The 27,761-nt window shown below is 42.0% G+C and overlaps 1 protein-coding gene across 4 annotated transcripts; it reads left to right on the forward strand.

Moving 5' to 3' along the window:
* Nucleotides 1–1,546: 1,546 nt before the first annotated feature.
* LOC149322677 (pleckstrin homology domain-containing family A member 3-like) lies at nucleotides 1,547–27,584 on the forward strand. 4 transcript variants are annotated; one of them, XM_089481322.1, is made up of 8 exons: nucleotides 1,547–1,637; nucleotides 4,412–4,528; nucleotides 6,765–6,920; nucleotides 12,090–12,226; nucleotides 15,060–15,230; nucleotides 19,575–19,618; nucleotides 20,002–20,212; nucleotides 24,119–27,584. In XM_089481322.1, the coding sequence occupies exons 1-7, from the start codon at nucleotides 1,598–1,600 to the stop codon at nucleotides 20,186–20,188; spliced, it is 852 nt and encodes a 283-aa protein (XP_089337448.1). In that variant the 5' UTR covers nucleotides 1,547–1,597; the 3' UTR covers nucleotides 20,189–20,212; nucleotides 24,119–27,584. The 4 variants fall into 4 exon arrangements, with proteins under 4 accessions (XP_089337448.1, XP_089337449.1, XP_089337447.1 ...); XM_089481323.1 differs by having other exon boundaries at nucleotides 20,002–20,189; XM_089481321.1 differs by having other exon boundaries at nucleotides 20,002–20,159; nucleotides 24,119–27,583.
* The last annotated feature ends 177 nt before the right edge of the window (nucleotides 27,585–27,761 follow it).

Raw genomic sequence — 27,761 nt, forward strand, 5'->3', positions numbered from 1 at the left:
AATTCTGAACATTACAGCGGTCCCTCCGCATTCTCTGGGGTTAGGGGTGAGAAGGATCCCCATGAACGTGGAAAAACAGAAATAAAGAAAACCCTGTTCTTTTTTACCTCAGAGGACACCTCTCTGGGGATCTCTAGGTCCTCCAGCACACCTCTGTGGTTAGCATCTGCCAGAAGTTGATCATAGAAACATGCTGGAGGACCTACAAATGCCTAGAGAAGTGTTTTCTCTAGGAACCTCTTGGTTCTCCAGCACATCTCTATGGTCAACTTCCAACAGAATTGCGCTGGAGGACTTAGAGATTCCTAGAGAGAACATGTTAATCAAAACCACAATTAAAGCCACAAAAGTCAAAGCCACAAATGTGGAGGGCCAACTGTGTAGGCAAAGACAAACACACTACCTAATGTAAGGAATTAATAAGAGCGAGATGACTGGGACCCTGGCCGTTATATACATAGGGGGTTTATCATATGGGGACCATATGTGCCACCATCCCATTAAAGTATTAAAATGTCCACATCGCGCAAAAAGCATGCAAATGCATAAATGGTTTTCACACACAGCCGACAATAATGTGATAAGGGCACATTACCGACATGGCAAAGAGGGTAGAGTGCACATTTGGTCTTCACACAGACGTGTGAATATCCCACCAATGATTTGGAAACAGCGACTTTTGCACACACGCACACATCACTGTCCCTTGTAGCTGAAAACTGCTCTCAGAGCACATCTACACTGTAGAAATAATGCAGTTTAACACCACTTTAAGTGCTATATCTCCATCCTATGGAATCCTGGGACTTGTGGTTCTACAAGGTCTTTAGCCTTCTCTGCCAAAGAGTGCTGGTGTCCCACAGAACTACAAATCCCAGGATTCCATAGGATGCGGCTACACCTCATAAAGTGGTGTCAAACTGCATTATTTCTGCAGTACAGATGCATCCCCCAGAAATAGCTGGAAGCCCTTCTCAACCTTCAGCAACCCTGCTTCCAAAACTTCGGTTTCCTGTATCCCCATTTAAGTGATGCAGCCCCATCCTATTGAACCCTGGGACTTGTAGTTTTTGCAAGGTCTTCAGCCTTGTCTGCCAAAGAATGCTGATGCTTCACCAAAAACTACCAATCCCAGGAGCCTGTAGGATGGGAGACATGACAGTTAAAGTGGTGTCAAGCACACTTCCGCAGCGTAGCTGCGAACCCGCAGTCTTCAAATACATAAAACTACATCTCCCATAATGCTCTGAAGGCAGAAGATTGGATTTGTTAACCTCCTCCGAGGAGCCACCAATGGGCATCAGAACTACACTACCCACAAGCCAGCGCGCGAGCCTCTGATTGGCTCGAAGCGTCCTCGGGCTTTGGCTTTATGCGTGTCCCTTGTCCAATTCACCAACCTGATTGGTCCTCCCTGCGTTCTCTCCCCGCCCCCGACCTACTTGGCGTCCAATCGCCTTTCTCCATTTTCCTTGTCTTTTTTTATTTTCTTGTTTCCTTGATTGGTACCCGCCCTGTGATTGGTCGAATCTGGCCGGCGCGGGGCTGTCATTGGTCCCGGTCGGCGCCTGGCCGGTCACCGGGAGCCGCGTAGGAGATGGAGGGAGCGCTGCTGAAGTGGACCAACTATTTGTCTGGTGAGTCCTCCTCCTCCTCGTTCGCGCAGGAGAAGGGAGGGGGGAGGGGCGCGCGGGGCAGCAGCTGGGAGCCCCAACCGCCAATTTCCTGTTCCCTAGCAACGGAGCCATTCCGAAGGGGAGGGGAAGGAGGAGGCGGAGGAGATCACCTCAGAGTGGCCTTGTTCCCATTGTGTGACCTGGCCTTCCCTGTTGCCTTCAGCCAGGCTCCCTTTCTATTGGGGTCTCCTCCTCCTCCTGGCAGCCCTCTTGGGTGTGCCATCTTTGTATGGCCCAGGAGACATACCCATGTAGCCAAATTCTGGTTCACACCCACAAACGATCCCCCCAAATCCTGGGCCGTGCCAACAGCACAGCGGGGAAGCCATAGAAATCAACCAACACACACCTGGGCAACTAAGAAACCCTGAAAGTGAACAAAGTTGGGCTACCAGGCCTAAAAACACACCCAAATGCAACTGAGAAACCAACCAGGGTTTTCCCCCCAGCAGGCAATGGATCCATTATTATTATTATTATTATTATTATTATTATTAAGCTTTATATAGCGCTGCAAATTTACACAGCACTCCACATACAATGAAAATATGTAAAATAAATCTGCCCAGGGCACACATTAGACACAAATGGTAATAATAATCATGATGTATGTATAGCCCGCCCGATCACAAGGAATCTGAGCGGCTTACAACAATAAAAATACATAGAACAGTGGTTCTCAGAATATTCTAGAACAGTGGTTCTCAATGCAATTCCTCATGTTGCGGTGACCCTCCCAACCATAAAGTTATTTCCGTCTTGGTTCCTAACACCTTTGGAAGTAGGTGTTTTCCAATGGTCTTAGGCAACCCCTGTGACCCCCAAAGGGGTTGCCACCCACAAGTTTAGAACCGCTCTTCTAGAACATGGCCACAGCCCAAAAAACCCCCACACAAGCACACACACAAAATCCCCAAAATAGTGCATTTGGGTTGGCCATAAATCGGAAACGACTTGAAGGCACACAACAACAAGAAGCAGTAACATCCACAAAACAGTGCATTGGGTTGGCCCAATAAAGGTATCACTGTTTTGTGAATTTGGGGCGTTCTTATCTATCTATGGGTAAAGCCTCTGCTCACAGTTGCATAACTGGGGGAAATTCAGCAAGTGCAGTTTCATCCCTCATAGAAACAACAACAACAACTATAATACATTCTAATTTTTTTATCTGCCTTTCTCTAAGGCCCAAGGTGAGGTACAACAAAGATGAAAATGCAATATATAACTGACCATTAAGTACATGAACATGGGATTAAAATGAGTATTCTACATTAAAAACTTCTAAATTAAAATGTTGTTATTGCTAACTGCCCTCAAGTCAATCTCGACTCATGGTGACTCTGTGGATGAGACATATCCAGGACCCCCTGTCCTCCATTGCTTTGCTTAGGTCTTGTAGGCTCAGGTCTGTGGCCTCCTTGATTCAGTCTATCCAGCTGGCATGCAGTTTTCCTCTGTTTCTACTCCCCTCCATCTTTCCTAGCGTTACTGCCTTTTCGAGTGCGCCATGCCTTTTCATGATGTGGCCAAAGTATGGCAGCCTCCGTATCATCGTCTTGACTTCCAGGGAGGGTTCAGGCTTGATCTGCTCTAGGATCCAACTATTTGTCTTCTTGGCTGTCCACAGTATCCTCAGCACTCTCCTCCAGCACCATATCCCAAATGAATTTATTTTCTTCCTACCCACTTTCTTTATTGTCGCACTCTCACATTTGCACATGTTGATGGGGAATACAGTGGAATACAATACACTGGCACTATATCCCAATTTAAAATTCATTGTTTAAAATTGTGAAGGGATAAACTTCAGCTGCCTTCCCAAGCGGCTCTTCAGACACTGAGGGTTTCAGGTCTTCTTTTCCGTTGTTGTTTATGTGCACAGATAAATCATCCTGTTAAGTTAGCTGACTGCATTCAGTGGGACTCTATGATCCAAAACACACTGCAGAACTAATCCAGTTTGAGACCTCTTTAACTGCCCTGTCTCAGTTCTACAGAATCCTGGGAATTGAAGTTTATTGTGGCATCTCTGACAGAGAAGGCTAAATGTCTCACAGAACTACAGTTCCCAGGCTTCCCTAGCATTGAGCCAGGGCAGTTAAAGCAGTTTCAAAAGTGGATTAATTCCACAGTGTGTTTTGGGCCTATCTCACTTACCCATATAGTATAATAGGTGTCAAAGCTTGAGATAGCTTTCCTATCTCAAAGGAGATAGGGAGTCTGTTCCTGTGTTCTAGAGTGGGGAAAGTGTGTGGAGGTTCACTGCGTCTCAAATTATAGACAGCAGTATGTGAATTATTTTAAAATACATTTAAAAATACAAAGCTTTTTGACAACAAAAAGAATATATGCACCCAGTACTATATTCACATGGTGGCTTCTTAGTTAAGGAATGTTTGTTTATGCATGCTTTCTTTTTCCTCCTATCCCAGTGTTACGTGGTTTTTTTAATGCTTTAAAATCTCCTTTTTTGTAATAAGTCTGCATAAGAGCAGTTTAAAAATTGTTTGAGCCATAGTTCTGCTATAAAAAATAAAGGAAATTGTATTTATTTGTTGCAGGAATAGTTCTGTTTGTGTTATAATTAACACATTCATGAATAAAGGATCTGAGACTAGACTCATTCCTTGTAATACATAAAGAAAGCTTTTCTCTACGAACTATGTGCATGAGTTCTTGGCTCAATATAGAACATGGTTTCCAATCTCTCCTCTTTCTTTCTCCCACCTTAGGTTGGCAGCCGCGATACTTTGTGCTGGAGAATGGCATCCTCTCTTATTATGACTCTCAGGATGATGTGGGTAAAGGCAGCAAAGGAAGCATCAAGATGGCGGTATGTGAGATCAAAGGTAAGGACTACTTTGCGCTGTTTTGGTAGGAGGAGTGGGGATGCTTGTAACATACTGGCACGTGAAGTATCACATCTGCACTACTTTTGGGGATTCCAAATGAGTACTCTGAAATCTGCACTTTGGTACTTGCATTACCTTCTGCTTCTTCCAGCATCAGCTTCACCCTGCTCCATTTGGGGTTCTAGTCTGTTCTGCATGTTCCCTTTCCCAGGTCTCCAGCTTCCAAACCAAATGCTAGAGAAGGAAAGACTTCTTGCAGGTAGTGCTTAGGGCTAATACTGTTAAGTGAAAGAAAGAACACTAAAGCTGTAACTGGCTTAAAGGTTCTCAAAACAAAATAAATAGATAATAGAGAGGAATTCCAGATCAGGGAACAGAAAAGAAGAGTAGAACAGTAAAAAAAAATTGAGAGCAAAAGTTCCATATTTCTTCACAACAACGGGAGGAAATCATTTTCCTCACTGAAACCCTTTGGAGTGAAGCTTAGGACAAAAATCCAAATGCAGCTTCCTCCTTATCAACATTGGCATCCTGTTGATGTTCCTTTGCAATGGCCAAAGAGAAGGAGAGCTCACAAATGGTGTGATGACATTCTGCAAAATGTCCCACCAGAGAAGGACTGCAGTGTATAGTTGCAAACATGGCAAATGTGCTCCCCTGTGTTTCTTTAGAACACTTCAGCCCTGTAGGTATGTCACCCATGCAGTGGTTGTATATACTGCAAATGCACTAACAGGATATATTCGTTTAACCAACCAGTTGTCTATGTGGTATATAAATTTTAAAAAGTGACCTCTTCTAGCATCACCCAGGTGGTGTATGTCATGAAATCCTCAGTGCGAAAGGGCTGACAGCTTTGAAAAAATGTATGGGGGAGGGTTTGGTGTAAGAGGTTTCATTTCAGATCTCTTCCTGAAACAGTAATTACAAGAGTGTTCCTTGGATTTGAAAACTGCTGTTGGAAGCAAGCTTTTTTTTTTTGTTTGCTGTTGGGATACTTCAGTGTATATTTTCATGAGAGGGCTTGGACTTACTATGTTTTGGCAGTTTTCAAGTGTTGTCTTACTTGTAGTTATCCTTAATTTGGTCTTGCTAGATTCTCTGGCTTTTTAAAATTTTTTGTCTGTTACACATTTTATGTTTTGCCAGAAAAAAAAATGATTTTTTAAAAAATGGCTTTTAGTTTATTTATTAGTTAGCATGTGAAGAAATTTTCTGGTTTTTTTTTACTCTCTCCCTTTTCTCTCTAATTAATGTTTTATTGTTTCTAGCCCTTTTGTTACATATATATATATATCTTATAGTGTCCCAGAGGAAGGTTACAATTTATTGAGCCTAGTATAAATATATTTTCTGGCCCATCCAAGTAAAAAAAAAAAAACTGGTGGTGATACTTGGTTTTTTGGTTTTTAAATTAAGAGTGTTCCTCCAGGAGCACTATTGACCAAAAACATTTTGATGCCTAAGGCAAAATTGAAAGTCGTGCGCACCCCTGCTTGCCCTGTTCCACCTAAGGAAATATATCAAACCGGAATTTTCCTTTAACATTGGCAGTGTAACAGCACATCTGATGGTGCAGGCTTTCCTGGGGCACACCCACTTCTGTCCTGAAACACCATTGTGCTTTCTCTGCCTTGGACTCCTAACATTTGCTATATGAGACAGCTGCCTCCTTCTGCCTGTGATAGTGTTCGCTCTGCCATGTATTTTTCCAATGTAATAAATTGCCATTGAAATTTAATAGCATTGGAGATGATACTTGTTCACAAGCAGAGTCGTGCATCCAGAAGCATGCACTTTATTTAATGAAAATTTTAAAGGAAGCTTTTCTCACCACAACATGGCCAAAACTCAACAGCAAAGCTGATTATGGTTCCAGGAAGAGGAAGAAATGTCCCCCTGGCTTGCAGACATTTCTCATCCCATCTCTGATAAGCCAAAGTCTTCAAGATTAATGTCTTGGATATGTAACACTGGGTCCAGGTTCTTGGCTGTAAGGCTGGCTTCATGAGGCCAAATCATGTGGACTCTTCAGTTCTCCATTGATCTCAGAATGGTAAAAAGCTGGACTCCTTGTCCTCCTCCAGTACTTTATTCTGGGCAAGGTTGGGATACTTGATCGTAAACCCTTATTAGTGTGGGATGCAAACAATGCACGACAAGGGAAGCACTGACATTACAGCATTCACTCTGTTGTATGTGTGTGTGGTTTTTTTCCCCCCTTTTCCTCTAGTGCACACTTCTGACCCCACTCGTATGGAACTGGTTATCCCAGGTGAGCAGTACTTCTATCTGAAGGCAGGAGGTGCTGCTGAAAGACAGAAATGGCTGGTGGCTTTGGGCAGTTCCAAGGCCTGCCTTGGGGACAGCAGGACCCAGAAAGAGAAAGGTTGGTTATCTATGAAGGGTTATGCACTAAAGAGATGATCCAGAGTTTTGGAAGGCTAATATTTAAAATAAATGGTGTTGTAGGGGTGAGATTAAGGAGGATATTGGCAAAGCCATGGAACTGTAGGGTGGGGATTGTTGGTACATAGTGATTAGGAAGAGGTGCTTAACTCTCACGCCTCTTAAGCAAACATCTCTCAGCTAAATCAGAGCCTGGTCCATCTTCCTGATTTTTTTCCAACTGTTACAAGCAAAGAACATGCTGATTGAATGATTGATTAGAGTTTGTAAAAAAGCACGATCTTTGCTTGAATGTCCAGGAATGTGATGTATTTGGACAATAAGAGGTAGTCCTGTACACCTGCTCATTCTTCTGAACAGGCATGCATGGTACATGTTCTTTCCTTCTTAGCACCTGAGATTCATAGAAAGTTAAGATTTCCTTTTAAATACAATACCTATATGAAAATGTTTCCCCTATAAGCTAATAAAAGAAAGCTGGCTTGCTCTGGTAGTAAAAAAATCCCAGCAACATAGTTGTCTGTTTGAATAAGGGAAAGATTTCTAGTGTTTGAGTAAAAATTCAGTATGTTGTATTGATGGGATACTTGTCTTTAACTGGCATGAAAGAGGCATGCTCTGGGGTTTATGACTGTATTTATATTAACTTGGCTGGGATGTACGTAGATATGGTAATTATGGGAAAACATTTTGATTTGGTTACGTGTTTACTGCCTAAGAAGGCTAAAACCCATATGGTCACAGTGCAATCCTAGACTCATCCTGTGCAGAAATGAATCCTGATTTCAGTGGGATGTACTCCCGTGCAAATGTGCCTACGATTGTAAGCTAATCTTATTATGCTTTGTAGAGTGTGTGTGTAGACTCTGTCCTCCCTGAATCACCACAGATCTATCTATCAGACTTTTTTGTAGATGTTCCTACTTTTTCTCTCTCTGGTCATTAGTGCTGTCAGTCATCTCTCCACTATTCCTAGTTTACCTTTTTTTCTCTGTTCACCTCTGCAGGCTTCTGCCTTTGAAACCTGTTCTCATTGTTTCCCTATGCACAGGTCTCCTGGTAGCGCCATTGTTTTCTGTTAGAATGTAAACCAGTTTGTAATGGAAGGACAGATATAATAACATGCCTTTCCTTTGTTGCACTCATCTCTTTGCACCTTGGTGTATATTTGTTTGTTTATATACATACTACATCATGCCCTTCTGGGGCTTAAGCACAGCTCATAGTAGCTAACAACAATTAAATGTCATCTATTTTTTTTTTCTTTTGTGGCAGTCTTTCTACAGCCCATGTTGTGTCCTTTTCTCTCTGTATTTCAGAGTATTTTCTTTTTGGTACACCTCTCTTGCCCCTTTGTTTTTGCCCTCTTAGCAGGATAAACCAATTTGGAAGTATAAGTTGGGCCATGCAACATGCTGTCTATAACAGGTTGGAAAAATGCTTCTAGGAACTCTAGATTCTGAGCAGGGAGGAGCAGTAGGATGCCCACATTCTCCCATTCCCCATTTTGATGGCCTTGGACAGGCCTTAAATATTCCCACAAGGAATATATATATATATAAATAAAAATATCTGCAAACCATATATTCTAGGATTTCACCAGAAGTAGAGGAAGGCACAAATGACCCATGTATCTTTTTGTTAATAAAATGTTTTCATACTTACAATTAATTTTTAATAATTACTTCCTAAAATCTTGATATACAAAAGGATGGAGAGTTCTATTCTTAATTGCTCTTATGTATTCATCTGTAATGTTTTGCATTTAGGGGGAAAATCCAAAGAGCCTATAAAACTATGGGAAAAGTGGATTTGGTTTGTGTCTTGTTCTTGCTGAGACTGCTAGTTTGGCCTGCCTTTGTCATATTGGGAATGGGTGAGCATGGACTTCGTTTGTACAAAGAATCCATGAGTCTTTTTCTTGACTGAATAGTTTTGTTTATCTGGATAGTCAACTCAGATCATTCTGCTTGCCCTGATGGAAGCATTAATAACTTCTCATGGTAAAGTTGCCCCATTCCCTTTCTTTACTTTCACTCCAAAGCATACAGGCAGAAGCCATTACCTTGAAATACACCAGTTGAGTCTGTAGCCATGGCTGGACCTAATAGTTTGCCAGGCTGAATTCTTGCTACATTGTTAAGGTATAGCAGCTTCTTAGCTCTGTTCTTATTTTATGTGGGCCTTAGTGAGGTTGATGGCACCCCATGTGATAGCATACCAGCCTTTGGGCAGGACTCTGTCAGTCTCATGATGCCGCATGCACAGTGAGTGTATTTCTTGAGTTGTCTTTGTCACAGAAGTGGTAGCACGCATTGCTTGGTGAGTTCCTCTGGTTCCAGTGGAGGAGATGTCCTTTTTAGTACATACCTTGTGGTCAGTCAGTCCTCCTGGTGGTCTGTGGTATTGCTGTTAGAGCTACACTGAGTCACGATGTAAGGCAACCATGGGAAGCTAAACTAAGGTAAATAGCAGCATAAATGGAATCTTGTCCCAGGGATGAGACCAGCCTTGGGAGGTGAGACTAACTGACGTAGCTCAGATTTAACAAACTCTAATTCTGTTGAACATGACCCCACTGTATTGAGCTAAATCAGTGGTCCCCAAACTGTGCCCTTTAAGAGATTTTGGGCTTCAGCTCCAAGAATCCTTAGACATGTTGGCCACTAGTCTGGGATTCTGGGAGCTGAAGTTCATAATCTCTTAAAGGGCACAGTTTGGGGACCGTTGAGCTAAATACATGTTGAACACCAACAGAAAATTAATCACATTGGGTATAAGTATCATTAGTGCCCTCACCACAAGTTATAGCAGAGCATATATTTTATTTGTGTATTACTACTTTCATCCCTCCCTTTCTCCTAGGATATCAGGGCAGTTCACATGTCGTCCTCTCTCCTCATAACTGCCCTGTGAAATTTTATGTGGAAAGACTGCAAAAACAGAGGATACCTGTTCACACAATGCATAATCAACTGAAGAGAACTTTTTGTCACAGGATGTGGTGGCAGCTACAGGTTTAATTGGCTTTCTAGAATTAGATAAGTGAATGGTCTGTTGAGTGCATTAATTGCGATGTCCAAATGGCAACAAGGCAAACAGTAAAGAATCCCTATTGTTGCCATGTCCTGCAGTTTTCTTCTCAGGGGTGTCCGGCCCTAAGGAAGGAGCAGTTGTGTTTGAAAAGCCCTGGATTGTGTCCCTTCTCTGTACTTGATGTGTTGGCCATGTAATGACTTGCATGCCCTTTATTTGAAAGTAACAGTGGTAAGGCATGTGTCTCTGTTCACTTAGCAGCTCTGCCCTTTCTATCCAGGTTACTTGAGCTTCTGTTATCATGTCATAAATTTGCTCAGTGAAGAAAGTAAAAGATAAGTAATTCCAATTGATAAAGCTTGCACTCTCCTATCAAAGTTGCTTCAGATTTCATTGCCATTGCTCAGCAATGTAGGGAATGAGTCAATCTGTCTGGCATTAAAGTTAAAAGCCAGTGAGTAGGGTGTGACCCTTTTCCCCCGATGAGGATCTGGTAACACTGATTCATACCTTTGCCTAAATCCAATTATTAAATCATTTCAGAGTAACCCACTGAATTAATGAAACATACATAAGAGTTGCCTCATTAAATTTTCATTAATTCTTTAAGTTTATTCTAGTTAGAACTAACAATTGAATCTAACCTTCTAGCATTGCAAGAGTTAACTACTTTGCCAGACACTATATGGGGTTGGTCTTGAAAATGCTTTGGAAGCTCCAGCAGCTGCACAGTGCAAGTGCCCTGTTACAGGTGTGTTAGAAATACTTTCTACTATGGTATTTATACGCTGGCTCTCATTTCTCTTCCAAGCATAATTCAAGGTATTATTTTTGACTTACCAAAACCTAAATGGTTTATGCCCAACATACCTAAGAAATCCTTTTCTGCCTTTTATGAACTCCTGAAATTGTTTTGCCCAGGCTGTACTCCTAATTACACTGTCTGGGTGGCATCAGCAAAGGTATGAAGAGGGAGATTCTTAATAGCTTCCTACCATAATGTAATTTAGTAACTTTAGATTGGGCTGGGCAGCTGGGAGATAAGGGAGCAGCATTAGCCCCTAAGGAAACCTGGATGGCTGTGCACTGCACAACAAGAAAGCCTGGGTGGGGAAATGTGGAAAAATGCTACCATATGCCTTGAAGGACATTTGGGGGCAAAAAAAGTTGGGTGTTTTCTTTTTCAGTTTTAAAAAATTCTTTGCAGGGCCCTGAGTACCATAAAAATTACCTTGAGGGCCATAAGCAATCCATGCTTATACATTGCCCATCTCTGCTTTAGACTGGAGTTTGTGGTCTTTCAGAGTGTTCCACATTTGAACTCAGTGGTGATAGAACTACTACCACAACCTCACATGGTCCTATTTAATTACTTCATTTACATCATAGTTCTCCTGCTCATTCTACTGAGTAAGGTCCATGGACTTATCCCCCAAAATCTAATCAGATGATACCACTGGCTATCTGTTATCTCTAACACCTGCCACCATTACAAAATCCCTTCCCACATAAGACTCATGTAAGTCCAAGACCTGAGCATGTCTGAGAAGCATTTTAAGACTTACCTGTCTAGGGGTTGCCTTTTGGGGTGGTTCAAGTTTAAATTGAAAAAGGATGTACTGAGTTAGGCAAAATATTATTCTATTTTGCTCATTTTAATGTAAACACTTGTTACCTCCCTCGAACCTTTGGGAAATAGTGAGCTTGCACACTGTAAATAATTTTTTTTTTCAATGTTCTAATTTAGCACTGAGTTGGTTGTGTTTATATTTAGTATAAAGAGGAGACACTTTTGCCTTGGAATCAGCGAAAGCCTATTGGGGGGCGCTGTGATCCATGGGGCCAGACCGTTCATCTACTGCGCTACAACCAGAGAGTTTTGGTTCTTCCATAATTTCATACATTTTAGTTGGCAACAAAGCCATGCTGTATTTTTCTGTCCTAAATATTTTAATTTAATATGTCATTCTTGGTTTCTGCTTCAAACCAAAATTTAATTGTGCTTTGTTGTTATCTAACCAGCTCTAAGCAAAGGGGGAAAGTCTCTTTCCATGTGTGGTGCCAACCCTGTATTTTCTTGTTTAAACCCTTTACTGTGCCATGTAATCTGCAGATCTGGACCTAAGCAATGAGTCCCTTGGGAGGAAGCTGTCCGAACTGCGGCTGTATTGTGATGTGCTGACACAGCAGGTTCTAGCTGTGCAGGATGCAACACACCCTCAAGATAATGGCTCCCCACTTGACATTCAGGTATTGGGGACAAAACATGAGAGATCATGTGCTTTCTGTGTGTATATGGTCCAGCTGAGTGTGTCAGAGTATTTTTGGAGATAACGCATCTCCTGGCTTGTGAGGTCGGCCTTTAGCCTCTGAAAGGATTCAAGGGGACACGGCCAATCATGGTTGTGGCCCTTGGATATGCCCATATATTAGTTAGCGATATAAGAGAGAGTTTGCCTACTTTGCAGAGATGCCTGGATGGAGCAGTGACGGATAATCCAAGTTGTTTGCTATTGTTTTTATTATTTTGTTCATACATATCCCACTTTTCCCCAAAAAGGAGACTCAAGGCATCTAACAACATATTTAAAAAGAATGCATATTAAAACGGTACAAAATCATGATTAAAAAGCCTCAGTTAAAAGTCTTTATTAAACAGTCTGGGAGTAACCATTGAGAAGGTCTGTCTCTTGTTCCCACCAAAAAAACCTGAGAAGTGGAACAGAGAAAAGGGCCTGAAGATTTTAGAGCAGTAATGGGAAGTTGAAATGGAAATGATGTCACGTTACACTTGGGTTATGGAAAACATGCCTATGCAACCTGCTGGGGGTGGTGTGCAGGGGCCAGAATTGGCCTTTGGTTTGCTGCTGGATTTTAGTCACAATCTGCAATAATGCATTTTAAGCAGCAGTAGCATGGCACTCAAAATATTATTGGATACAGCTCCCATTATCCCTACCAGCCTTTCCAGTGATAAGGGATGCAGGGAGAAAATAGACAACATTATTGTTTTGTTCTTGTTACTTGCCTGTTTACGGGACTTAATACCATTGAGCTCAATCCTTACTTTAGGCTATCTCTGTACAAATTGTTTTCATGCTAAAAATATATTCCCAACTTTAGCATTTGCATTAGGAAGTGTTGGTCTTTTCTATCAGATGCCTTCCCAGCAAGGAGAAAATAAAAAACATACTACTATGTGTTATATTCAACACCTTTGAATATTATTTTTTCAATCGGATACCATTTTAGAAGTCATTTCGGATTGTCTAATATATGACAGTTCAGAATTGAATTCATTTCCTTGCTATTTTACAGTTCCTGTCTATTAAATTAGCAGGTGAAGTCGAAGGCTTTCATGGCCGGCATCCATAGTTTTTGTGGGTTTTTTGGGCTATGTGACCATGTTCTAGAAGAGTTTCTTCCTGACATTTCACCAGTGTCTGTGGCTGGCATCAGAGAATGCTTGCCTGGAAAGGAGTTGGGTATATATATTGTGTGACCTGGAAAGACATGAGTGATTTGCATGTGTATTGTTCTCTTGCTAATGGCAGGCCTCAGAGTGGGAGGGTCTGCAAAAGAGGATTAGTGTCTGATGGATTAGTGCTCATTGTCTGCTGGGAGATTTCCATTTGCATTTGATGAGTCTTTATCTTGCTATTTTTCAGGACTGGTAGCCAAACCTTGTTTAATTTAAGGGTTTCCTCTTTCCTGTTAAAATTGTCCAGGTGTTTGTGGATTTCAGTGGCCTGAGTTAACTTATTCCCGGGTCAATGTAAGTACTTACCAATAAAGAAGCCATCTCCTGGTGAAAGTCAAGAGTGTAATCTGTCCTGGAAGTGCCAGAGCGTGGCTTCAATCTGATTTCCACCCGCTTTGGAAGCATGCCAAAATGTCTCGCCTTCAAATTGGGTGGAAACCACTTTATTTAGCCTGTCTATTTCACCCCTCTTTCTACTATAGCTGGGACTAACCAAGAGATTAAAGCCACAAACTGTTACAGTTAATGGACTTTCTAAATTTTCTGTTACTGCTGCCATTATTGTTGCCAAAAACATCCCTAGGCAGACTGAAAATTCAAACGGACTGTTTATGATAAAATAATGATTTTACAACTGTACAAGCAATTTCATCCTCTTTAGTATCACTCGATACTACTGTACTTTAGTATCTATGTCCACTATCATAGTGAATGTTACTGTTATAGTGGATAGTAGCTACTGTATGTAATTAACTATATGTTTACCTCATGTATAAATTGAGGGCAGGTTTGGGGGACAAAATTATGAATTTTGATATGATCCATGGATAAATCGAGGGTAAAACCTAGGGGCATGTAACCAAGACTCTAAAGGGTAAAGCAAAGAGAAACAATGACCTGAAACACACAGGCAAATAGAAGAAGCTTTTGGCCATTTGGGGGGTGCAGCTGGAAGTCAGCCTGAAACAAAAAAGGAGCCTGTTGCTGCCACAAAAAAGAGTTGGTTTAAACTGACTCCTGGCCAGCACGGCTCGGGACCTGCGGCTGTGGCCCGCTTTGGGAGTAGGCCATGTGGTCACCATGGACCCAGACCAATTGTGGTCTCTGGCCATCTGCTTCATCCCAGTGTCAAAACTCCAGCAGGCATAACTGTTTATGCTCACACTAAAAGGCTGGATGAATGAGAGAATACGTTGGAGGGTCAGTGATTACAGCACAGTTTACACTCTTGCCTTTCATCAGAGGATGGTTCCTTTTTAAATTAGAGTGAAAGTACAGTATCAACATTGACCTATGGATAAGTCGGCTCAGATTTTTTGAGTCACTTTTTAAACTAAAATTTCTAGACATATGCATGAGCATATACACTATGTCCAATATCATAGTGGATGGTATAGTCTTGAATGTTCATGTGCAGAGTCACTTGTTTGAAAGATAAATTTCAAGAAGGTACAGAGCTATATTGCATCAGTGACTGAACATTAGAACTAATCTGGCAGAACTTGCTTTGTGAGACTGCCCTGGACTGTGCCTCTGATGGTGAAGCTGGATAGATGGCCATCCTTCTTACTCATCCTTTTTTCTGCTCTTGGCTTTCCCCAGAAGATTAATGAAGCTTCATCTTTGTTACGAGCAACCTGCAGCCAGTTCATCTCAACGCTAGAAGATTGCATGAAATTTGCAAACACGCGATTGGCTCCTGAGCTCTACTATCCTTCAGCAGTCTCTCAGCTTTCTGATTTTGTGGGCACTAAACTCCCACATTCCCACAGGGTAAGTCTGTTTTTCCACTCATGCTTATATTATCTCTGCCTGCTCTCAGAGCAATCTCAATGAGATTACATCAGGGGTTGGCAACCCCCGGCCCGCGGGCCTAATCCAGCCCGCGGAGGTGGCAGGACCGGGCTGGGGCCGGTCCTGTCGGCGATTGCCGCAGGCGGTATTGCGGTGGTGGTGGCAGCAGCGAGGAGGGCGGGCCACAGACAATGCGCCGCCGCCCGCCTGCCAGCAGCTTCCTATAGCCCTGCGCGCGCCTGCAGGGCCGCGCGGAGGGCTAAATAGGAGGAGTTTCTCCTCCTGGGGCTGGCTGCTGGCAGGGGGTGGGCTGTTGGAGCTCCCGCCTGCCCCCATTGGCCAGCCAGCCTCAAGAGAAGAAGCTCCTCCTCTAGTCCTCGGCAGGGCAGGAGGGGGCGGCGGTGCTCCTCCTCCCTCCTGCCCTGCCCGCAGTTGCCTCACAGCTGCAGGCCGGGCGGGAGGGAGGCGGGGGTCCTCCTGCTCCCTCCTGGGCTCCCTGGGGGTCATTCCTCCGCCAAACCTCTCTCTCCGGAGGGAGGTTTGGTGGAGGAAGGACCCCTGAGGGAGCCCAGGGCCTGGCGGGCCGGCGTCCTGGGCTCCCTGGGGGTCTTTCCTCCGCCAAACCTCCCTCTGGAGAGAGATGTTTGGCGGAGGAAGGGCCCCTGAGGGGGAGGCCTCCAGCACTGGTGCCCCCAGCTGGCTCTTTTGCCGGCCTCTGACGGGGCCTGGGATGGGGTGTGTGTTGAGAATGGAGATTATTTTCTGTTTTATTTGTTTTGTTCGTTTATTGCTATGTAATTTGCTTTGTTAATTTTATTGCTGCTGTGAATTGCTTTGTTACTGTATATACTCGATTATAATTTGAGAGATTTTTGCCCCAAAAGTGACCCCCAAAAACCTGGGTAGACTTATATATGGGGCAATACGGTAATAGGCTTGTCTCTCAAGCTTCTTCTGCAGCCGGGCTGTCTCCCATAAGGATGGCCAAGCTGCGGAAAGTCCTGGGTGCAAAGGCTTGCTTCCTCATTTTCCTTGGCCCCTGTGTCCTCCAGCGGCTGGAGGACACAGGGATCCAAGAAAAGCTGGGGGAAACACTTGCCTCCCCCCTCTTTCCCAGTCTGGGTGTCGTCCAAAGGAACAGCTGAGCTGCAGAAGAAGAGCGAGCGCTAGCCTCTGAAGCTTCCTCCCCAGCTCAGCTGTCTCTCAAAGGGACAGCAGGGCTGCAGATGGGAAGGAAGGGTACTGAGACTCAAATTATACCCCCGACTTATCTAGGGGTCATATCAAAATCCCTGATTTTGGCCCCAAAACATGCCCTCGACTTATACATGGTGTTGACTTATACACGAGTACGTACGGTATTTTATTATTATTATTTGCTTTGTACTTTCTTTATTGTTGTAACCCACCCTTATTCCTTGTGATTGGGTGGGCTATTTCTTATTATTAAAAAAATAAGTAACATTTTAAAATAAAATATGAAATAAAATAAATAGTAAATAAAATGAATATATCTGTGAGTATGTGTCTGTATAATTAAAATAATATAAAATAAAGTGACAGTAAACTAAAATAATATAAAGTAAAATAAATAACAAAATAAAATAAAAATAACAAATTAATATGTATAAAATAAAAATTAAATAATTAAGTAAAAATTAAATTAAAGGTATACAAATATAAAATAAAATATACAAAACTGAAATATAAAATAAAAAATCAATATATATAAAATAAAATAAAAATTAAATGGTTATATAAAATGAAAATAAAAATTAAACTAAAAATTAAAAGTATAAAAATATAATATTAGGAAATAAAAGTAAATTTATGTTATAATAAAACATTAAATACAAATTAAAATAAATATCAATATTAATTAAAATAAATAATAAAATAAAATATTAAATTTAATAAATTTTAAAATTAATTAAAGAATAAAATTAATTTTACTATAAAATAATAAAATAAAAATATTAAATAAAAATAATAAATAACAAATTTGCTTCCGGGCGCAGTACAAGGTGTTGATTATTACCTATAAAGCCCTAAATGGCTTGGGCCCAGGGTATCTGGAGGACCGCCTAGAATCATAGAATCATAGAATCGTAGAGTTGGAAGAGACCACTAGGGCCATCCAGTCCAACCCCCTGCCATGCAGGAAATCCAAATCAAAGCATCCCTGACAGATGGCCATCCAGCCTCTGTTTAAAGGCCTCCAAGGAAGGAGACTCTATCACCTTCCGAGGAAGTGCATTCCACTGCCGAACAGCCCTACTGTCAGGACGTTCCTCCTAATGTTCAGGTGGAATCTCTTTTCCTGTAGCTTGCATCCATTGTTCCGGGTCCTGTTCTCTGGAGCAGCAGAAAACAAGCTTGCTCCCTCCTCAATATGACATCCTTTCAAATATTTAAACAGGGCTATCATATCACCTCTTAACCTTCTTTTCTCCAGGCTAAACATCCCCAGCTCCCTAAGTCGTTCCTCATAGGGCATGGTCTCCAGACCCTTCACCATTTTTGTCGCCCTGCTTTGGACACGCTCCAGTTTCTCAATGTCCTTTTTGAATTGTGGCGCCCAGAACTGGACACAATATTCTAGGTGGGGCCTGACCAAAGCAGAATACAGTGGCACTATTACTTCTCTTGATCTAGACACTATACTTCTATTGATGCAGCCTAAAATAGCATTGGCCTTTTTAGCTGCCGCATCACACTGTTCACTCATGTTCAACTTGTGGTCTACTTGGACTCCTAGATCCCTTTCACACGTAGTTTCATTCAGCCAGGTGTCACCCATCCTATATCTGTGCATTTTACTTTTCCGCCCTAAGTGCAATACCTTACATTTCTCTGTGTTGAATTTCATTTTGTTAGCTTTGGCCCAGCTTTCTAGTCTATTCAGGTCATTTTGAATCTTGGTCCTGTCCTCTGGGGTATTAGCTATTCCCCCTAATTTGGTGTCATCTGCAAATTTGATAAGTATGCTCCCAATTCTGTCATCCAGGTCATTGATAAAGATGTTGAATAGCACTGGGCCCAGGACAGAGCCCTGTGGGACCCCACTGGTCACTTCTCTCCAGGATGAAAAGGAGCCATTGTTGAGCACCCTTTGGGTTCGGCCGGTCAACCAGTTACAAATCCATGTAACAGTTACCTTGTCTAGTCCACATTTTACAAGCTTCTTTGCAAGAATGTCATGGGAAACCTTGTCAAAGGCCTTACTGAAATCAAGATATATTATATCCACAGCATTCCCTTCATCTACCAAGCTGGTAATTTTGTCAAAGAAAGAGATTAGATTTGTCTGGCATGACTTGTTTCTCTGAAACCCATGTTGACTTTTTGTGATTATGGCATTGCCTTCTAGATGTTCACAAACTCTCTGTTTAATGATCTGCTCCAGAATCTTTGCTAGAACTGATGTCAGACTAACTGGACGATAATTGTTGGGATCCTCTCTCCATATAATCCACCCCGCACGCTCAGATCATCTGGGCAGCAACTTCTAAGAGTTCCAAAGGCTAGATTAGCTTCCACCTCTAGGAGGGCCTTCACCATCTCGGCCCCCAACCTCTGGAACTCGCTGCCCCTTGAGCTCCGCTTAGCCACCTCCCTAGCCCAATTTAAGAAAGGGCTGAAAACCTACTTCTTCGAGCAGGCCTACCCCTGACTATTTCGCCCCAGAATGCTCTCCCCTCCCCCCCCCCCCCCCGGTCCGTCAGCATTGTCAAGCTGGCACGAATTTTATTGTTTTTATTGTTCTGTACTGTTTTTAAATTATGTTTGTATTATTATATTGTTGTATGCCTTTTGTTGTACACCGCCCTGATTCTAAGAAGGGCAGTATATAAATAAATTTTATTATTATTATTATTATTATAAAGTAAAATTAATCAAACAAAAAAAATGTTTGGTGTAGAGTATTGTTCTAGATTGGTGATCTGAAATACATTTTCAATTGTGCACATAAAGAGACTATAACTATTCTTGTATGTGTCAGTCTAGAATACAATTGGCCCCCAACATCCACAGAATTTGTTATTCACAGATTCAAGCATCCATTACATTGCATGAAAATATTAACAAGAAAAGTATAAATTCCAAATAGTAAGGCATGATTTTGCCATTTTTATATAAGGGACACCATTTTATTGTGCCATTGCATTTAATGGGACTTGAGCATTCATGTATTTCGTTATCCATGGGAACCAACCCCCAGTGGATAACAAGGACCCACTGCAATGGGATGTTGCATTGTGTTTATGTTTTCATTGTTGTGTCATGGTCTCCACCACTTACTCTTGCTGCCTCTGACCTTAGGTGAGACGTTCTATGAGCCACACAGGCATTGTCTCTTCAGACAGGTAAGCACTCATGAGGAAGGAACTTCTTTACATTTTTTAAATTTATTTTTGTATTTTGAAACAATTTTATTTTCTCCATTTTTGGATAACAGCAATTATTGATTAAATTTTCAGTCAAAATTTTGACATAACATTTTTTCAAGTGTTCACGAATTCTTTATGAAGACATTGTGGTTTAGAACTGCTGATCTAAAATATTAGTTTACAAAAGTTAAAAAAAGAATTAAATAACAGTATGTAGTTGTTGTTTTTTTAAAGCATGATGAATAAGTTTAAAAAATTTAAAACATCCTTGTCTTTAGTGCTGCACCCTTAGTCATGGCATATGGGGCACATGAGGCACAAAAGTCCCACCCATTAATCATTGAAACCTTTCCTTACAGGGCCCTAGAGTCAGCTCGTGTTCCACCTGTGCCTCCCAGGGGCACGGTTACTGTGCTACGCAATTTGGAGGAGATGGTGATGTTACGATCGCAACAGTGGGGGCAACAGAGTGCCCAGTCCGAGAGTCCCACTGGCACCATAATCGAAGAAGCAGTTGGTAGGAGCCACCACCAGATAAGTGCATGAGGTTAATATGGGAAGGGAGAGATGGTGAGTTAGTAAGCATGCAGGATTATCCTCTGCCATGTAAGAAAGATTAGGGGAATCCTCCCTGCTACCAGCTACTGTGCCTTGTTTGGGGCTGGAGGAGAAAAGCAAGATTTTGGGGGCCTATTTCTCCTCCTCAGCTGCTGTCATGGGGCTGTTAAGCAACAGCCTGGAAATGCCTGAGCTGGCCTTGGCTGCAGCCTAATTCATCTGTGAATATTCTCACCTTCAGCCCCCTGATGGAGTAGGAGTAGTGAGAGTGGTCCTCCTACTGCCTAGGAATAGAAATGTAGCTCCTCTCTTTGGATAAGGCACCAGGCTTGGTCTGGAGCTATGTTGTAATTCATAGTTTCTCTACCCTCAGTTTAGGAGCCCATGAGATTGCTGGGGCTGTGGGGAGAGATTAAGTAGGGAAATAGCAGACAATCTCACACCTTTGCTTTCTCCACCACACTGTGGTGGAGAATATGAGCCTAAGATTCTTGGTTTTTACTAGGGGCTGTTGGCAAACTGAAGCACCACAGGAGATAAACTTTTAGAAACACTAGGACAGTGATGGCAAACCTATGGCACGCGTTCCAGAGGTGGCACTCAGAGCCCTCTCCTGTGAAGAAATATTGCCAAGAAAATCCTAGGGATGGGGTCACCGTTACGTCAGAGATGACTTGAAAGCACATAACAAGGACAACCTGTATTTTCTACAGTATTTAGCTCAACCCTAATGCCGTTTTCACGGAAATCACTGAAGTGGCATTTTTAAATACTTGCAAATGGACACCACAGTGATCCACTCAGGTGTTTGCTTTCCTGGAATATGTAATATAGGGAAACACTCAATTGTATCCTGAGCACAGCCTCCTACATATACTATTTTTGCTATGGTGAGTGGATGTGCCGATAGTGTCTTTCTTTTTAAAGACCATATTTATTCACAGGAAAGGATGCATCCAGAAATCATTCAAAACACAGCGACCTATTGGAAGATCCTTGAATTAAAAATAGGTCTTTCTCATGATATGAATTGCATTAACTATATTGTGACAAGAGGAAATTAAGAGACCAAGTATAATAACAAGTAATATGTCCACAACAAAAACCACTGCTGATGTTGTAGCTTAGTCTGGATACAATGGATATGGTAATTCAGGCATTTTCAAGAGGCATTATTGGAGTGCTTCCTGATAATAATTTCTAATCATGATTACCAGCGCTAAATCGGAACAATATTCCTTGTTTCCATTCCATTTTGTAAATATGATTTGTGTTTTCATTCTCAGTACAGCCATCTTTGCTTGTTACAATTTGAAAAACTGGCTATGCTCTGTGCATTTCTCTTATGACTTACAATTTTAGTGCTATGGAAACTCAACAGCAATATGTTTGCATATGGCCACATGTAAACCTACAAATGAGCCAGTGTGGTGTAGTGGTTTGAGTGCTGGACTATGACTCTGGAGACCAGGGATTGAATCCCTGCTCAGCCATGGAAACCCACTGGATGTCTTAAGGCAAATCAATCTCTCTCAGCCTCAAAGGAAGGAAATTGCAACCTCTCTCTGAACAAATTTTGTCAAGAAAACCCCATGATGGTTCACCTTAGGATCACCATAAGTTAGAAACCTGGATGACCTCAAAACTGTAATACACACACTGGTAACCTCAAGACTTGATTTTTGCAATGCACTCTACATGGGGCTACCCTTGTGCCTACTCCGGAAACTTCAACTGGTACAGAATATGGCAGCCAGATTGATTACAGGAACAACTAGGAGTGACCATATTATACCAATATTGAAATCACTCCACTGGCTGCCTGTTAGTTTCCGGGCACAGTACAAGGTGTTGGTCATTACCTTTAAAGCCCTCCATGGCTTGGGCCCAACCTATTTAAGGGATCACCTCCTTCCGTATAATCTGCCCCATGCACTCATCTTCTGGGAGGAATTTGTTGCAGTCCACAAAGACCAGATTGACGGCAACCTCCCAAAGGATGTTTTCCGCAATTGCTCCCGCTTTATGGAATGGCCTGCCGGACGAGATCTTTCAAATTACCAACCTAGAGAGCTTCAAGAAAGCTGTCAAGATGGATCTCTTCCAGCAGGCCTTCCTGGAATAGAACCCAGCCACGTAAAGATCTCCCCACAGAAATATATAAGTGAAGACTCTGCCCACCATTATTCTGTTATTGTATTATTGTTTTTAGATTTTATTGTCTGTAATTTTAATGGATAGAATTGTTTAATCCTTTTTTTAAGTGGGGGGAAGGAAATTGTATCTATTGTTGTGTTTTTTAAAGATTGTACGCCGCTTTGATTGTGCTAACAAAAAGCGGGATATAAATTAAAGTTTTATTATTATTTATTATAGAAATACTTGCACACCTCTGCACTTTGCTATTGTAAGGCTCTGTACTAGCATTGCTCATGAAGATAGTGTTCTATCCTTATTATTATTATCAGAATAAAATAGCCAAAGAAAGGAGTTAGCCTGGAGGCAAATAATACTCCTTAAAGAGAGGTTGATGAAATTATCAGTTCCTATACGGATGTGAGGGCGATCTGGCTGCAACATCAGTTCCTATAGCATACATACAAGAACAAACCTGGCATCCCTTTCACACTTTTGGTCAAACAAGTTTTTGAAACCATTTAATACAAATGCATATCCAGATTAACTGTTAGGAGAAGAAGAATGAGTGCATGTATCCTGAGCCCCACTTTGAAGACATCTTAATGTATCTGAAGCTGTCTCCTACTTCCACAAAGGACAATCAGCCTGCACTTTGGTGCATGTAAACTGTTATTTCTTGATTTCTCTTCCCTGCTGGTGCAATGGATAAACTAATTAGGAAGGATTTTTTTAGCATGTCAGCCAAATCAGGATCCTAGTTTATCACTTCCTTTTCAAATGAAGATTTTTATTAATCCTGGCTTGCATCACTGCAGCAACTCACAGGCCTGTTACAGACAGCCAAAATAAAGCTGCTTCGAGTCACACTGGAGGTATGGTGTTTCAATGATGAATGCATCCTAAGAGTCCAGAAGCCGCACCAAAGCCATGCTCCAGGCTGGAGCGTGGCTTTGGTGCGACTTCTGGACTCTTAGGACGCATGCATCATTGAAACACCATACCTCCACTGTGACTCGAAGCAGCTTTATTTTGGCTGTCTGTAACAGGCCAGTGTTCTTGATTCAGATGACATACTAACAAACCCCTCCTAGCTTGTGCCATAGTATCAATGACAGGCAGCAGGGGCAAAGTGAGAACTGATGGGTTATGTACCCCTGCACACAGCTTATTCACAGCAAGCCAGGATTCCCTGAGATACTGGTTTATCATTCCATGTAGATGCAGCTGTTGTCTTTCTTCAGTCTGACTTTCCATAAACCTACCTGTAAATGTGCCAGACATTTTTTTATCTGGTATACTTGGATGTATCAATAGTCCTTGTTATTTTTTTGTAAAATTTGGCCAAGACGTGTGATCCAGCTATGAAGCAGGAAGTCTGGAGAGCACGAGGACAATATCTGTGCTATTTATTTATTTATTTGTGGCCTTTATACCCTGCCCTTCAGCCCTAGGCTATCAGAGCGGCTTACAATTATTTTTTTTAATTAGACAGTTCCCTACCCTCAGGCTTACAATCTAAAAGACATGATACAAAAGGAGAAGGGAATGGTGGTGGGAAAGGAGATGAGGTCCAGTGGTTATTCTCTCTCTCTGAGGCCTGGACAAAGGCAGATGGACTGGAGGGAGGGTTCTTCTTCTTCAGGCTAGCCCTGGTGGAGCTGGGCCTGCCTGTTCACTCCCTCACAGGCTGAAGGATGACAGTTATCATGGAGGGAGGGCTCTCTATCTTCAGGCTAGCCTTGATGGATCTCTTTCTCACACAAGTTCTTCTTCCTACAGATACCCTGCTGTCGCTGCAAGACTCTCCAGAGAATTCAGCTGGTAGTGGTCAATGACTCTAATCTGGATTTTGAATTCTGAGGCTGCTTCCTCTTATGGACAGTTTGGAGCTACTTGCTTTGGAGCAGTCTTTACTGCTTGTGTGCTGGCTAGCTAGCTAGAACAATTGGCCTGAGGTTCCCGCCTCCAGCATAGGAATAGCCTGGGCCTGTAGGATGTGTGGCCAGATGCAGTCTGTGCTCCTGTGGAGCTGGCAAACCTAAAGGGTGAGGAGTAGGTCTTGTGGTTGCCACCTTTTAGGAAATAATGCCAAGTCTGCTGGTCATGCCTTGGTAAGAAGGAAATAGGGTGGGAGAATAGAGATTAGCTCTTCACTTTGGACTGAACAGGAGTGAAAAGTTGGCCCTGAAGAGAGCATGGGATCCTTGGGAGGCAGCTTTTTACTGAGGAGATTGATCAAACATCTCCTGGTGTTCTCCTCCTTGTTCTTTCTAGGCTAATTCCAGTCATTGAAGCTTGGATAGTCACAGTGTCTGGCAGATGTGGAACATCTTCAGAGTACAATTCTTAATTTTTTCTAAGATACTTTCCTGCTTGGGAAGTGCTCTACTCTCTGGTGACAAGATGAGACACAATTTGTCCAGGAATTTGTAAGAATTCTCCAGGGAGGATTTGGCAACCCTCCTCCTTAACAGAGAGCAGTTCCTTCAAGCCTTCACCCTCGTAACAGAACTTCCATATGGCGTTTGCCCATATAAAATTCCTCTTATGTTCTTCTTGCTTCTCTTCAACCATTTGACAAGAGAGCATCTAGCAAAGACCCAAGGTAGGAGAAGAAGCCTCTGTGGACATCTGGCCTGAAAACAACTTTTGATTTGTTCCCTAGTAGGACACAAGGTCAGGTGACTACAGCAACATGCATACCAAACATCAGTTTACTCTCTCAGTTTTTATGTACAGGAGCAAAAGTCTTTGTCTTGTGGAATTGTTGGTCTTCTACATTTTTGTACAGAAACATGGCAAGATCTTGGGAGGCTCTGTGTGTGTGCGTGTGTGTGTGCGTGCGTGTGCCACTCCATCTATCACTGGAGCCTGTTCATGTGGAGAGCCCTGCCAAAGATCAGACTAATTTTGAATGAAGACTCTAATTTTTGAAACAAACACAGCGTCATAACTATGTTTTTTCCCATGTGGGATGGGACAAGGTACCATTGGGGTTTCCCTCAAACAGCAGAGCCAAAAATCAAACAGCCATCATTCTCCTGGTGGCTTGATACTGCTGAAGCAAACAGGATCTCCCATGTTGTCTTGCCAGGTATGCAGCCAGCAAAATTGACGTTCAGTTGCACCTGCAAATCTCCCCTCTCTGTGTTGGTGAGCAGGTGGTTATGGTTTTATATAAACAATGGTTGCATCACTGAAGCCTAATGCAGAACTGGGATGGCAGGTGACTCACGATGGCAGAAACATACCAGGAAGCAGCAGGGACTATTTCTGGCTCTCCTCTTTCACTGTGCTTTCCCCCACTCCCTGACACGACAGCTTCCTTTTGGCTTGGTTTAATTTCTTTATTGAGTACTTTAAATAATTGAATGTGTAAGGGTTGGATTTTTATGGCAGCTCAAGCTGCCACAGTGTATCTTCTTTTCCAGTTTCCTGAGTAAGGGCAAGGCCCTAGAGATTCAGAGGCAAAGAATAATGCATGACTAATTTTGTCCTCCCCACTCCTCTCTCCAGAGTGTCAGTAAAGAAAGCTAGCATCTTGATCCAAAGTCTTTTCACATCATTCCTGAGCACTAGGAGAATTCCTACAATTCAGTGTTGTGGATTGGTCCACTTGAAGAAGAGAGATGTTTGCAAAAGCTGCTTGCAGTTTTTTTTTTAATTAATGGGAAGCACTTGTTCATCCAGACCTCCATATTTGTAACTCACTGTATATGAGAGCTGCTGAAGTAATAGTGTCATAGAAATCAATTGGACATATCTCCAGTCTTAGAGCAAAACTGTAAGCAGAATTCTGTAATATTGGCATATAATAATTAGCAAATGAGCCAGAATTTTCAGATAAATGAACGAAAGTTTTACTTGATAATCAGTGAAATCAAGAGTTAAGAGCACAGTTTTGGGGTTATTGTAATAAGGGATTGGGGGAAAGCAATTGGAAGATGTGCATTTGTTGTAATTAATTTTTGTAATCGGGAAAATTCTTAATATTTCATTTATCCACAAGCAGGTGATGAATCAAAAAACAATTCTTACAGCTTAATCCTATTGATGATCAATCCAAAGCAGGTCCTAATGAATTCATGAGACATGTTCCTGTGCAAGTGTGTGTAAAATAACAACCTGCCAATCTAATCTTGCTCATGCTGAAAACATCTTCCATTTATTTTGATGGGATTCATGTTTACTCTGAAATAAACCCCAGTGATTTTCATGGCCCTTACTGCCAAGTAAATATGCATAGAATTTTGGCCTAAGTCACAACAAATTTAGGACTGGGTTGAAAGTCTCACAGTAAAATACAGATTTGTTTTCCAAGTGGTAGCTACTTGCTGCTCCTATGGATCTTTGAGACTCTTTGTGAAAGTGTGAAACAGAACATAACCACATTAGCTCTCTGTGACAGACAGTACAAGAAAAGAATGCACAAATAGGGAGAGCCATAGGATTTATTTGACATTCAAGCAAGGGTAATGGTTTACTGTGATGTCAAAAAGCTACCCATGCATCCAGGAAAGATTCTCGACAGTTCATAATCCAAGAACCTGTCTTCATGTGGTGCACATTTGGAGAACGTTTTCCTCTCCCAATCACAAGTGCAACAGGCAGAGATTAATCTACTGGAGCCTCATTATGTTCTGCATTGCTCTTCTCCCACTCCTTGATATTTATTCACAAACCTGTGGTTGGCACTGTTGGTCACAGGAGGTGGGAGCTGAGTCCATTATTATCCCCATCTGGAAGCAAACACTAGGAGCTCAAGTTTGCCTTGTAGCTGGAGGAAGGATGGTTCAGCAGTAGGGCCCTGCTTCTGTATTCTGACTTCCATCTGGGATTTCTAGAAGTCAAGATGATCATGGACCTACTGAGCTTGGACACGTATGAGAACTTTAATCCAAATACTGCAGAAATATGGCTTAGGCTTACCTTCTTCCCTTCAGCCTTGGAACCAGTAGGGTAGGAAAGGGGAATGTGTGGCCTGAAAATCCCATCATCGCTCACCAGTGGTTGTGCTTGCTAATGTCAATGGGATGATATGATTGCAGTCTTAACAATACTGGGGAGGTGCAAACATCTGGGCCTGCCTTTTATTCCCCAGCTGTTGGAGGGTATTGTTCATGTGCATCTCTTAGGCCACACTGATTTTTGCAGGGTGGGATTAAATTAGGTATTTTTGCTTTGAAGATGTTAATAAAATATTTCTTTTGCCAAACTTCAGGTTTCCATTCTAAGGATGTACGATAGCTTGCATAAGTATTTAACACCGTAAAAATACAGGTAAAAGAAAAATTACAAAGCTAAGAACACTGAAATAAAAATTGCAAAGCTAAGAACACTATACAGCTCAATTGAGCAATTAAAATTAAAACTAGTTAATGTAACTGTTACTGCTTTTTTTTATTCGAATTACCAAGACTTT

The sequence above is a fragment of the Sceloporus occidentalis genome, unplaced genomic scaffold (assembly GCF_023333645.1).
Source record: "Sceloporus occidentalis isolate IW3139 unplaced genomic scaffold, rSceOcc1.0.p SCAF_1, whole genome shotgun sequence".
Taxonomy (NCBI): domain Eukaryota; kingdom Metazoa; phylum Chordata; class Lepidosauria; order Squamata; family Phrynosomatidae; genus Sceloporus; species Sceloporus occidentalis.

What these genes read in the sequence shown, in the direction of transcription:
- LOC149322677 (XM_089481321.1), top strand. Translation starts at nt 1,598, where the DNA reads ATGGAGGGAGCGCTGCTGAAGTGGACCAACTATTTGTCTG. An exon ending in GGCGGTATGTGAGATCAAAG is followed by an intron (nt 4,529 to 6,764) that starts GTAAGGACTACT and finishes CTTTTCCTCTAG; the next exon opens with TGCACACTTCTGACCCCACT. An exon ending in GGCATTGTCTCTTCAGACAG is followed by an intron (nt 19,619 to 20,001) that starts GTAAGCACTCAT and finishes CTTTCCTTACAG; the next exon opens with GGCCCTAGAGTCAGCTCGTG.